Genomic DNA, 14,026 nt, shown 5'->3' with positions numbered 1-14,026 from the left:
AATTTTCAGAAAATCAAATATGATCTAATTGATTTGAAAATGCATTTTAGTGTAGAGATACAGATGCTCAATAGGAAAACCATAAAATCAACTTATTTATTAATCCATACAACTATACCCAGTCATACATATAGCTAAACACAATCAATAAAAGGTCTTGCATGGAGCTTTACATATAAAATAAGAATATAGCAGAGGCTGGTGCATTGATCACCACACAGTATGTGTCATAAATAAGAAGAAGGAAACTGAAGCACTTTGAGTGAACTAACCCTTTAAGTCCTGGAATTACATGGAAATATTCTCAAGGCCACAAACGGATTAAGTCTGATTTAAGAACAATGTGCCTCAAATATACAGTTTCCATAAACATAGCATTGATAGTTTAGGAAATAATACATTTGATTTCCCTCATTTAAAAGAGTGGGGGAAATTACTTGGTTATTTTCCCATGATTCCCTTTGTTTGGCCAGAAGAGACTGACAAGAGGCCTCTTCATGACAAGGTGCATAGCCTGCTGTCAGTCATCCAGACCTCCCACACGCAGACTGAGCATTCTATCTCAATGAGATTCTGCTGATGCGTCACAGTCAATAAAAGTTATCAGCAGAGAAAGTCCCTTTAGTAACAACTGTCATCATAATTATGACGGTGGCATTTCAGTAGCACTGTAGCCGACATGGGACCTCTAGCATCTATAATACGACTGTAGTGACTGCTACCATTTGAGCAGCTCCCCTCACACTAAAGGGTTGGACTAACATACATAGAAAATAAGTCCATAAGCAAGTGCCATTTCATGCTCAAGTCATGCACTGTAAAAAGATAGTGTTGAAACAATAAGGCCACTTGTGAAAATAATAAAATAATGGTTGAAAAGGAGGCCCAACATACAATTATTCAAGACAAAATGTCTGCCTGGTTTTATACACGTTTTTAAGTCAATGTAAAAACATGTTAAAAAGCAGTGCTCCCAGACCCTGAATACAATGACAGCTACATCTCTATAATGATATGTTATACACAACAATGTCCATTTCAGTAGGATGACATGCCAGACTGTTTGCGTCAACCGCCTGCCTACAGTGCCCCCTACTGCTGAATAAAAGGACATGTAACACCAGTGGGTGTGTGACTGCCCATGAACCATAGTTATGCATCTCTGAACATATCCTTAGGGCCCTTGCAGATAGGCCTCTGTAGTGTAATGTGTATCTTCTGCATCCACAATTCTCCCCACATCCCGTATCCAATTCTGACTTAAATTATTTAAATTCCTTAGTGACCACACAATCTAAGGATAATGCAGCAGATACCTGGGGTTCAGTGTCTCACACACAAGCTTGAGGAATAGAGTAAAATAAAATGTACAATTAAGAGAAATTAAACTTGAACAAACATGACTCCAGATGAGAGGTTGGAAGTCACAGTTAAATAGGCCACTGTTGTAGATGTGACTGTACGGAATATAAACCAGAAAAACAATGCTGAGGGGTCAGGAATGATCAGTTAACACAGACTAAAATGAAAGGTTTTTTGCTCCCTTGTCCTCCCATTCAAAATCTTATATACAATTTCTGTCTCGCCTTCTGCTGTTTTCCCAGTGAAGTCCTCCCCGGTCTCACTTGTTGTGAAGTGCAGTGTCTCCCGGCTCTAAAACCACCACCACCTCTCCTGGGTCGACTACAGTGTCCTCTGTTTTCAGAGCATCCAGGATTGGCTGAGCTTTGCCCTCATTCAAGGCCTCATTGGTAGGCGGCTGGAAGCCTCCGTCATCATGCCCCGAGGGGCTGGAGTCGACCAATGGCGGGGCCAGCTCTGCGTCAGAGTCTACGGCACACTGAGTTATCCTCTCTCCATCCTCTTCCTGTACCGCTATCTCTATTTCCTGTATGGCGTTCTTGATGGCCGCCTCGTCTTCCTCCCCTTTGCCTTCAATAGCTGCCTCCCCCTTTTCCTGAAGCCCCCCCTCAGCTTCCTGGTATGGACTTCCTGTTTCTACCAGCTGCTCGTTCACTTCCTGTGGGGCGCTCATCCACTGTGGTGACTTCCTGTGCATCTCCTCCACCACGGTGGTGATGAGTGTCACCTCCTCCTCCTTCCCATCCTCCAGCGTCAGCGTCCCTGTCCCATTGGTGAGAAGAGCTAAGTCCTCCTCTGAAGCTGAGACCATCATCTCCACCACTGGTTTGCTGTGGTAACAGATCTCCTGCACGCTGTCTGGAGAATCAGGTTCCGTGGGGGTCTTTTGCTCCTTGGGCTCCTTAGCTTTAACCTCCACCTCCTCAATCTCTCCCTCCTCGGGGATGAAGTCCACCCCCGGCACCTCCAGGCATGACTCGTAGGGCAGTGGACCCATCTCGTCCAGCTGGATCATGGAGACCACTTGCCTACGCCTCCTGCTGGACTGGCCGCCTCCTCCCAGGGCCCCCTCAGGCTCCTCATTCCCACCCCTGAACTGGGTGGCCCAGTCCACCGAGGGGTTCTCCCCCAGCAGGTGGAGGTTGGGGTCGCTGTTGGTTAGGATCATGCTGTCTCTATACAGGTTGTGTTTCTTCTGGACCGCCGCCTCTTTCACAGCTGTAGGCAAACATAGAATCACTACCATGCTAACAGTCCATTTGTATCACATTTACATCAGGGCCATATCAACAGTCACCTCAGAATAGCACTGCTGATCTAAGATGACCATATAATCTTGTTCAGTACTCTGAGATGCTTTGTGAATATGGGCATAGAAGGACTCTCCAATTATCTAGTCTATGCCAGGCCAGTGTCTCCATGAGTGTCCACCACTCACCCATCATGATGTCCTTGGTGACAGACTGCAGCACCACCTCCTCAAACACGTTCTCCACCAGGATGAACTGGGAGAAGTCCTCAAAGATCAACTCCTGGAAGCGAGGGAGGTCCTGAGAGGTAGGAGATGAGGTTACAGACGAATGCACTTAACATAGACAACGTCCCAAGTGGCACCCCAGTCCCTATATAGTGCACTACTCTTGACCAGAGGTTATAGGGTTCCATACAGGTGGCTAAAGACTGAGGGGTATCACTATATTCAGTGACCCTCACCAGATGGAAGGAGGGAGAGAGCTGCTTCAGCATGTAGGGGATGATGATCTGTAGCAGGGCCTCTTTGAAGAACTTCTTACGCACCGTGCTACTGTCATAGTCATATTTCTGACAGGGACAGAGAGGGATAAAGACACAAGACCTTAGACTCTTTGATCTGTGATGGCAAGGGTTGCAAAATTCCATAACCTTTCCCAAATTCCCAGGTTTTCCAGCCTCCTGATAGGAATATTCCCGGTATCAGGTGGGAAATATTGAATCCTCCAACCAGAATTTCGGGAAAACCTTGGAATTTTTGGAAAGTAACTGGAATTTTGCAACCGTATTGAGGGCGAATCTATTCATCCATTCAATCAATCCAGTCATTCGCCTTCATCCTAATCCACCCTCAGACTAACTAACGAACCTTAAGAACTCTGTCTTGACAGCAGTGGATGGTCTTACACAGGTCCTCTCCTCCCTGGACCTTTCCCTCCAGACTCTGGTGGAGCAGATGCTCAAACGTGTACACAGCATTATCCATTTGCTGTTACAGAGGAGAGAGGACATAAGTGATGAGGGGGGGGGAATAATATTTTTATTTTATGGTTGACACACTTTTTTGCCATTAGCCAATTAGCATTTCTCAACAAGTTCAAAACACGTGAATGCATACAACTCGTATTTACTACTTCACAACTAGAAATTACCACCTTCCCACTTTGTTATGAACACAGCATCAGAGCTTCAGAAAACTAAAGTGTTGGTAGTCTGGTGTGGCAGGGCACATCCATGCCCACTATGCCTACTAGATGGTGGGATTTGTGGGTTAAGGTCTCACCTCTCTCATGAGGATTTGAGCCCTTTGGATGAACACGGAGGGGCTTGACACATCAAACCTCTGCTGCAGTCCCTCCAGATTCAGCTGCTCCACCTTCTCATAGCAGCTCTGCATCTTCACCGGGTGGAACGCCAGCATAGAGATCTTCTCCATGTGCTGAGAGAGGGGCGAGGGGAAAGACGGAGAGAGAGGGAACGAATGAGAAAGAGGTGGGGGTAGGTAGTGAGAGAAAGGGTAGGGGAGCGAGAGAAAGAGTGGGGGTGAAAGACAGACAGACAGAGAGATGAGGACTTGGCACCAAAGACAATCCCCCAGGGTCCCTGCGAACCCCTCTGGTGTGTCCAGTCCGGTGGTCCACTCACCTCCGCCAGTTTGTCCTTGCCCCCTCCGTTGAGCGTGTTCTTGCTGACCTCCACCAGCTCTCTGAAGAAGACGTCTCGGACCTCGGAAAAGCCTCGGCTGGTGGGCTCCATCAGGGCCTCCAGGATGGAGCTGAGGAAGGGCTGGACGCTGCCCCGCAGGAGCTGCCCTGCCCTGGGCAACACCAGAGCTACAGAGTGGGGAGACATTGGGGAGTACTGTTAGTCACCCTGGTGGTCTGTAGACAGTAAACACCCACACTTCCAGACCACAGTATTACCCAGAGCATTACCTAGCAGCCTAAACTCCACACACAATGGAGTGGATCCGAGACCAGGCTTTGTGGAATCTAGCTCTGACTGCATCGTTTCGCCCAAGGTCAATACTTTAAAAAAATACAAATTATGAAATGGCCCCCTTTGTAGTTACGTGCCTCTGCTGAAACCATACCTTTCTAATAAACGTTAATCAAATACAACCACCAACTGTTTGCTCATTGGTGTTGCTCTAAGATTTCAACTCAGCGCAAATGCGCATGTGGCAATTGAATCTCAACAAGGAAAAAGTCAGTGGCGGTATTTGATTAACGTTTAATGAAAAAGTATGTATTTCTGCAAACAAAGAAAGGCATGCAACTCCAGAGGACGAACAAAGGTACGCGGTTGGCGTTTCATAATTTAAAGTTAGATTCCACAAAGCCTTGTCTCGGCTTACCCAAAAGCATCAGACTGAAAAGTCCGGAGGAAAGCAAGGGTGGGAACAGGCTCAGGGAACAGAACACTAAAAATAATGACATTATTTGAGGAACAGAACTCGAACCGAAAACGAAAGTGATCTATACTGTTCCGGAACAAAGCTGTTATTTTATAAGCATGGAAACTGGTTAATAACGTTATTTTATAAGCATGGAAACTGGTTAATAACGTTATTTTATAAGCATGGAAACTGGTTAATAACGTTATTTTATAAGCATGGAAACTGGTTAATAACGTTATTTTATAAGCATGGAAACTGGTTAATAACGTTATTTTATAAGCATGGAAACTGGTTAATAACGTTATTTTATAAGCATGGAAACTGGTTAATAACGTTATTTTATAAGCATGGAAACTGGTTAATAACGTTATTTTATAAGCATGGAAACTGGTTAATAACGTTATTTTATAAGCATGGAAACTGGTTAATAACGTTATTTTATAAGCATGGAAACTGGTTAATAACGTTATTTTATAAGCATGGAAACTGGTTAATAACGTTATTTTATAAGCATGGAAACTGGTTGATAACGTTATTTTATAAGCATGGAAACTGGTTAATAACGTTATTTTCTAAGCATGGAAACTGGTTAATAACGTTATTTTATAAGCATGGAAACTGGTTAATAACGTTATTTTATAAGCATGGTAACTGGTTAATAACGTTATTTTATAAGCATGGTAACTGGTTAATAACGTTATTTTACGTTCCGGGCATTTTTTTCCCAGTCACACAAAAATTTTAACAAAGCGCCTACGCAAAGCCCTCACTCCGTCACTCAGAAACGTATTCCAGCGTCTGCCTGCCAGCTGGAAATCTTTGCTACTGTGTGTGTGTGTGTGTGTGTGTAGGTTACCTGCCCCTCCACACTGAAGCATAGGTTACTGTAGTCTCCTGACAACGTTACATAGATTACAGTACCCTCCTGACAACGTCACATAGATTACAGTACCCTCCTGACAACGTTACAGATTACAGTACCCTCCTGACAACATTACATAGATTACAGTACCCTCCTGACAACGTCACATAGATTACAGTACCCTCCTGCCAACGTTACATAGATTACAGTACCCTCCTGACAACGTTACATAGATTACAGTACCCTCCTGCCAACGTTACATAGATTACAGTACCCTCCTGCCAACATTACATAGATTACTGTAGCCTCCTGACAACGTTACATAGATTACAGTACCCTCCTGACAACGTTACATAGATTACTGTAGCCTCCTGACAACATTACATAGATTACAGTACCCTCCTGACAACGTTACATAGATTACTGTAGCCTCCTGACAACGTTACATAGATTACAGTACCCTCCTGACAACGTTACATAGATTACTGTAGCCTCCTGACAACGTTGCAAGCCTGATTCAGAAATTAGGGAGAGATGTTTAAAAGAATGTATTAACTTTTTTCAATGCTAGTTAAGGATACTATAGTTATCACGTTTCACATTGGATTTATGAACTACAAAAAGGTAAGACGTGTTTTTAATTTTAGTGCTGCTCTGCACACACAAGCCTGTTAGCTAGCTCTGGTTAGTTTGCTCTGGTCCAAAGTTAAACCAAATCGAAAGTTGAAAGACATTTAAAGTTCCTCAATAGATGCCGCTCCTCCATCACATAGTGGACCTGTGAGCCCTGAGCCCGGTCTGAAGTGTACTAGTGGTATAAAGTGAACATTGGACTCCAGTGACATCTAAGGAATGCAGTCCTTCAACACTGGCTCCATGGGAAACAAATCACAAGAAAGAAAAAAAAGTGCCCTTTTTCTTTTCAGGTGGAATGGTGACGCTGCTAGAATAAAATAGTGAAAGATGCTTTAGGGTTAAAACAAGCAGGCAGACAAGAGCATGAGAGAGAGAGAGAGCTAAGATGAGGTAAAGAAAGAGATGGGAGTAAGGGAAGAGAGAGAGAAAGTGGGAGAGAGTAAAGAAACAGAGTCGACGTTTGAAATGTGAGAGGGAAAGGGAGGGTCAGTTACAGTACAGGATCCCTCTGGTGGCAATTGTCCATAGAAATTCACTAGTAACATGATGCCATAGTCTAATACTGTAGTGTTACTCAATGTGTGCATCCCAAATGCCACCCTATTCCCTATATAGTGCACTACTTTTGACCAGGGCCCATAAGGCTCTGGTCAAAAGTAGTACACTATGTAGAGAATAGGGTGCCATTTGGGATGTAGCCAGTAACTGGTCTTACTGCTTTACTGTGCCAATAAGCCCTTCGCTCTGTACACAACAAACCAAAACCACTACAAATGACAAATAGTAGGCACTCTAACAATGGACATTACAGACGCTAAGACTGCAGAAGTACAATTGTTGAGAGAACTAACACAGTGTGATTTGATTAGGGTCTCTTTTAGTCCCGATTGGGATGAAGTCTACATATCAGTAAGGAGTGTTTTCTATGGGTTCCGTGTGTGCATGTCTCTCACCGCGGATCTTGCCGCTGACGTGTTCCTTGGAGGTGATTATCTGGTCCATATCTGTGCGTAACACTGTGTCTAGACGGGATGTCTGAACCTCACAGGCCTGGACTAAAGCCTCATACTGAGCCTGGGTCTGAGACAACACCTGCTTATACACCGCCTCAGAGATCTGTAGAGGGGGAGAGAGAGAGGTTGAACACACACACTGCATCCCAAATGGCACCCTATTCCCTACATAGTGCACTACTTTTGACTGTGGCCCATAACTAGTGCACTATGTAGGCATGTCAAATGTAATGCACTATTTAGGGTGCCATTTGGGATGAGGACCATTTGACCCGGGCCCGTGACATTAGCTGAACCATACAGTGGCAAGAAAAGGTATGTGAACCCTTTGGAAATACCTGGATTTCTGCATAAATTGGTCATTACATTTGATCTGATCTTCATCTAAGTCACAACAATAGACAAACAGTCTGCATAAACTAATACTACACAAACAATGATACATTTTTATGTCTTTATTGAACACACTGTGTAAACATTCACACTGCAGGGTGAGAAAAGTATGTGAACCCTTGGATTTAATAACTGGTTGACCTTCCTTTTGGCAGCAATAACCTCAACCAAACGTTGTCTGTAGTTGTGGATCAGACCTGTACAACGGTCAGGAGGAATTTTGAACCATTCCTCTTCACAAAACTTTCAGATCAGCAATATTCTAGGGATGTCTGGTGTGAACTGCTCTCGAGGTCATGCCACAGCACAGCATCTCAATCGGTTGAGGTCAGGACTCTGACTGAGCCACTCCAGAAGGCATATTTTCTTCTGTTGAAGCCATTCTGTTGATTTAATTCTGTGTTTTGGGTTGTTGTCCTGTTGCATCACCCAACTTCTGTTGAGCTTCAATTGGTGGACAGATAGCCTAACATTCTCCTGCAAAATGTCTTGATCAAAGGAAAAATGAATTGCCAAGTTTATGATAGCAAGCTGTCCAGGCCCTGAGGCAGCAAAGCAGCCCAAACCATGATGCTCCTTCAACCATACTTTACAGTTGGGATGGTTTTGATGTTGGTGTGTGACTTTTTTTCTCCACAGCAAGTGTTTAATGTGTTTCTTTCAAACAACTCAACTGTAGTTTCATCTGTCCACAGACTATTTTGCCAATAGCGCTGTGGAACATTCACGTGCACTTTTGCAAACTTCAGATGTGCAGCAATGTTTTTTTTGGACAGCAGTGGCTTCTTCTGTGGTGTCCTCCCATGAACACCATTCTTGTTTAGTGTTTTATGTATCGTAGACTTGTCAACAGAGATGTTAGCATCTTCCAGAGATTTATGTAAGTCTTTAGCTGACACTAGGATTACTCTTAACCTCATTGATCATTCTGCGCTGTGCTCTTGCAGTCATCTTTGCAGGACGGCCACTCATAGGGAGAGTAGCAACAGTGCTGAACTTTTTCCATTTATAGACAATTTGTCTTATCGTGGTCTGATGAACATCAAGGCTTTTGGAGATACTATTGTAAACCCTTTCCAGCTTTATGCAAGTCAACAATTCTTAATCTTAGGTCTTCTGAGATCTCTTATGTTGGAGGCATGGTTCACATCAGGCAATGCTTCTTGTGAATAGCAAACTAAAACTTTGAGTGTTTTTTATAGGGCAGGGCAGCTCTAAACAACATTCTCCAATCTCGTCTCATTGTTTGGATGAAGAGCAGATCAAATTTGATGACCAATTTATGTAGAAATCCCTGTAGTTCCAAAGGGTTCACATACTTTTTCTTGCCACTGTAGATAGATATCTTTTAGGCTTACATTAGCTACAACTTTAGCGTATTGAAGTTAACTTACAACAAACCAGGCTTCATTTGACCAATATCATGCAAATCATTACATGAAAAATGTTTCATTGTGCCTGAAAATGTTGGTAATTCACTGGGGAGTTGCTGCTTGCAGTTCCTGCTTGCCGTGTTCTGAGATTCCCTTAAAGCTACAGCGACCAATTTGAGAGTAACAGGCTATTACAGCAATTCCAGGTAAAATATCTATAAAACAAGTCTCAAGTATAAGGTGAATGTCTATACATTTCAGCTGTTTCAAAAACATTGCTCTGCTATTAAGATTTTTACTATAGGAGCAAACATTTCTCTTGGATACTATTTTGTTTACATTAACTGCTTGGCGGGAGCAGTCTCACACGCGGAGGTGGCGTAAGAGATGTGAAAAATTAATCAAGATTCTAGTCTTTACACTATTGTAATACATCTAGCCGCGGGTAGTTTTTCCGATTGCTCTCGGGAATCTATCATAGTGTAAATTCACTCTGTAGGGAATAGGGTGCCATTTGGGACGCCGGCTCAATCAGCAATGTGGTTAGGAATGGTAGGTTCAGGAGTTTTCCTGACTATGTGACCTGAATGGGAAAAACTGAATGGGAAACTCCAGGTTCTAGGAAAGAACACAGTGCAGAATGTAGGAGGGACAACAACTCACCAGCATCCAGTTCCTCTGTCGCTGTTGAATCTTCCCCTTTAGACGAGGACCAATCAGATTCCTCAACTCTGGATGGAGGGTCTCCATCACTAGGTTGGCTAGGATCTACACACACACACACACACACACACAAAAGCAAACACTTTATGCATTATCACTTAAACACTCTTTAAAGTGTGTGTAGGAGGTGTCTCTATAAATAACCCAGAGGAGTAACTAGTGGTTGGCAAAACTTGGCATTAATTAAAAGAATAAGACTTCAGAGAAGCCTTGTTGTTTGAGTCAGGTGTTTCCACAACAGAGAAAATGACATGGTGTTGTGTCAGTTGTGACACTTCAAACGGCAACAAACACACAACTCAACCTATGGAGTGCAGGAACAGCTTCTGAGTCACCCATATGAATGGGTTGAGTGGTGTGTGATTCTGAGGATTTAGTACACGAGTCCATGGAAGTGGGAAAGAGGGCAGTGATGTTGAACCACTACAATGAGAAACAGCATTATGTGGCTCCTCTACAAAACATAATAATAACTAAATGTATGAGTAAGGTGCCGTTCCCAATACAAGGTACCATACAATACAACACCAAATAGTTTAAAGGCGTGTAATAGACTGTTCTGTGAAAAGTCAACTGAATTAAAAACTGGAATATCATATGTATTCAGTGCTATGGTATTGTCTCCCTAATCTCAGCACCCACAACTCCATGAAATACTATTTTCTCTCTAAAATGCAGTAAAATACTCACACACTCCAAAGAAGCCCAACATGCATAAATCTGCTGGGAGTGGGTTTGTCAGAGGGCCAGTTCTCCATTTCCATTAAATGGAAAATAATACAGGGTATAAATAAGATCTAAATATTAAAAACACAGCATTCAGTCAGTATCATCTAAACGTGCAGTGGTCTTGGCTGCAGATTACAAAACCATAACCATGTGTTTTAATTGAATATGCTTGGACCAGGGCTTGACTTGGACCACTCTGCTTTAGACCTAATTGAATAACCGTCTCAATGCGGTCCAGACAGCATATTGGAGCTGAACAAAGTGGCTAGATATACATGACATGCAGAAGATGTTTTCCTGGAGCATAGATGTCCATATAAAACTACTGTGTTGGTGAGGTACAGTTCATATTTTAGGATGCCTGTGATGCTCTGGTGCATGAAACACACTACTAAGTCCTTCCAGGACAGCTGTTATTATACTGAGCAAACATAAAACGCAACATGCAACAATTTCTAATTTTACTGAGTTACAGATCATATAATGAAATCATTCAACTGAAATAAATTATTTAGGCCCTAATCTGTGGATTTCACATGATATAGATATGCATCTGTTAGTCACAGATACCTTTAAAAAAAGGTAGGGGAGTGGACCATAAAACAAGTCAGTATCTAGTGTGACCACCATTTGCCTCATGCATCTCCTTCGCATAGAGTTGATCAGGCTGTTGATTGTGGCCTGTGGAATGTTGTCCCACTCCTCTTCAATGGCAAAGTTGTGCGAAATTGCTGGATAATGGCGGAATCTGGAACACACTGTCATACGCGTCGATCCAGAGCATCCAAAACATGCTAAATGGGTGACATGTCTGAGTATGCAGGCCACGACAATGGGCCTCAGGATCTCGTCGCAGTATCTCTGTGCATTCAAATTGCCTTCGATAAAATGCAATTAAAGTTCGTTGTCTGGAGCTTATGCCTTCCCATGCCATATCCTCACCGCCACCATGGGGCACTCTGTTCACAATGTTGCCATACATGTGGTCTGCGGTTGTAAGTCCGGATGGACGTACTGCCAAATTCTCTAAAACGACATTGGAGGCAGCTTATGGTAGAGAAATTAACATTAAATTATCTGTCAACAACTCAGTGGGACATTCCTGCAGTCAGCATGTCAATTGCACACTCCCTCAAAACTTGAGACATCTGTGGCATTGTGTTGTGTGACAGAACTGCACATTTTAGAGTGGTCTTTAATTGTCCCCAGCACAAGGTGCACCTGTGTAATGATCATGCTGTTTAATCAGCTTCTTGATATGCCACACCTGTCAGGTGGAGTGGATGGATTATCTTGGCAAAGGAGAAATGCTCACTAACAGGGATGTGAACAAATTTGTTCCCAAAACTTGAGAGAAATAAGCTTTTTGTGCTTATGGGACATTTCTGGGGTCTTTTATTTCAGCTCATGAAACCAACAATTTACATCTTGCATTCATATTTTTGTTCAGTATACACAGGGCCATGATATTGACATGATAAGTCTTGGGTGCCTGTCCGAATAGCACCCTATTCCCTATAGTGGACTAATTTTGTCCAGGGCCAGTTTAGGGTGCACTATAGAGGGAATACGGTGCCATTTCAGATGCAGACCTACTGTCTAATGCCCAACACTTGGACCCCTTTAAAGTTTAGTGTCTCATTTCTACTGAGTAAGTGTGATCACTTCAGAACTTCACAGAGTAACAGTGTCCCGTCCCAAATGGCACCCTATTTCCTTTACACTGAGGTACAACATGTTCTCTACACTGTTTTCTCAGGGGAAGAGTATTTTCTCCTTCCACATGTACTCTCAGATAAACAGTCAATCCTCAACAAACAGCTGTGAAATAAAGACCGGCTGCCTGACTGACATCCATCATGGCCACTGACCACTCAAGAGGTTTGGCTAAGGCCGGGAATGACCTGCTGTAAGATTGCTCCTGAACTTTGGTTAGCAATCTTGAATACAGTACATATACTGTAAGGTGTTAGCATCACTAATTCAGAATACATTCAAATGAAACGAGATTGACTAAATGTAACAAAGTCCTCAAGAGCTAGAGCCAGCTCCATAGTGTTCCTCTCACCTGTGGTGGCCCTCCACACATCATGTCCCAGGTGCCGTAGTGTCCCTGAGCTTGCCTGTGGAGTCGCATCGCATCTGTGAAGGCCGGGGTCTGCACCCTGCACTCCTCTGACAGACCTGGAGGGGGCACCAGAGAGCACACATTTTGGATAGGTTGGAGCTTCTGCAGTGGTGGTGTTTGACATGTGTCTGTCCAAAAGGTGATAGAGAAATTTGAAAAATCTATTCCCTTTCACTTTCAGGAAGTAGGCACTCACCGTGTGGGTTGGTTTATGTGGTGAAAATACACCAGCACTCAAAATCAGGGGATCCTGAAATGAGGATCTGTTTCTATTAAGGTCTCTGTATTGTGACACCGTCTAAAAGTGAGTGTGTTGAGAAGTGTGGCCATGAACTGAACAGCCACAAGCGGATGTGCCTGCCTCGGTCTGCCATATGGATTGACGGATGAGACAGAGTGCCACAGCATGTATACAAAGAATACACAACACGCAAACACACAAGCCAGTTGATTAGGTACATCCATCTAAAACCAGGGCAGACCCCCACCACCCACCCACCCAACCCCCACTTGCCTTACATGTGTTGGAAATGTTTGTTACGCAATTGGTATTAAGGGACCTAACAAGTGCCAGAAAAACATTTCCCACACACCAGTACACCAGGCTGGATGGGCCATGGACTCCTGCTGCTTACACCAAGTCCTGACTGCCACCAGCCTGTACCATAGACACCAGGCTGGATGGGCCATGGACCCATGCTGCTTACACCAAGTCTTTACTGCCACCAGCCTGTACCATTGACACCAGGCTGGATGGGCCATGGACCCATGCTGCTTACACCAAGTCTTTACTGCCACCAGCCTGTACCATAGACACCAGGCTGGATGGGCCATGGACTCCTGCTGCTTACATCAAGTCCTGACTGCCACCAGCCTGTACCATAGACACCAGACTGGATGGGCCATGGACTCCTGCTGCTTACACCAAGTCCTGACTGCCACCAGCCTGTACCATAGACACCAGGCTGGATGGGCCATGGACTCCTGCTGCTTACACCAAGTCTTTACTGCCACCAGCCTGTACCATAGACACCAGGCTGGATGGGCCATGGACTCCTGCTGCTTACATCAAGTCCTGACTGCCACCAGCCTGTACCATAGACACCAGGCAGGTTTGGGCCATGGACTCCTGCTGCTTACACCAAATCCTGACTCTGC

The 14,026-nt window shown here is 44.0% G+C and overlaps 1 protein-coding gene across 1 annotated transcript in view; it reads right to left on the bottom strand.

The window, feature by feature from the left end:
* Positions 1-77: 77 nt before the first annotated feature.
* The window catches only part of LOC110523506 (protein Niban 2), a 39,310-nt gene continuing 25,361 nt past the window's right edge, over positions 78-14,026 (bottom strand). Inside the window, exons 7-15 of the mRNA XM_021602258.2 lie at positions 12,809-12,924; positions 9,952-10,056; positions 7,463-7,625; positions 4,258-4,445; positions 3,896-4,051; positions 3,482-3,601; positions 3,076-3,183; positions 2,801-2,912; positions 78-2,580 (exon numbers count right to left, since the gene is read on the bottom strand). Coding sequence (XP_021457933.2) covers positions 1,622-2,580; positions 2,801-2,912; positions 3,076-3,183; positions 3,482-3,601; positions 3,896-4,051; positions 4,258-4,445; positions 7,463-7,625; positions 9,952-10,056; positions 12,809-12,924 — 2,027 coding nt within the window. The 3' untranslated portion in view covers positions 78-1,621. The remainder of the gene's footprint in view (positions 2,581-2,800; positions 2,913-3,075; positions 3,184-3,481; positions 3,602-3,895; positions 4,052-4,257; positions 4,446-7,462; positions 7,626-9,951; positions 10,057-12,808; positions 12,925-14,026) is intronic.

The sequence above is a fragment of the Oncorhynchus mykiss genome, chromosome 5 (assembly GCF_013265735.2).
Source record: "Oncorhynchus mykiss isolate Arlee chromosome 5, USDA_OmykA_1.1, whole genome shotgun sequence".
Classification (NCBI taxonomy): domain Eukaryota; kingdom Metazoa; phylum Chordata; class Actinopteri; order Salmoniformes; family Salmonidae; genus Oncorhynchus; species Oncorhynchus mykiss.
This window is presented reverse-complemented; position numbering and strand designations above follow the sequence as displayed.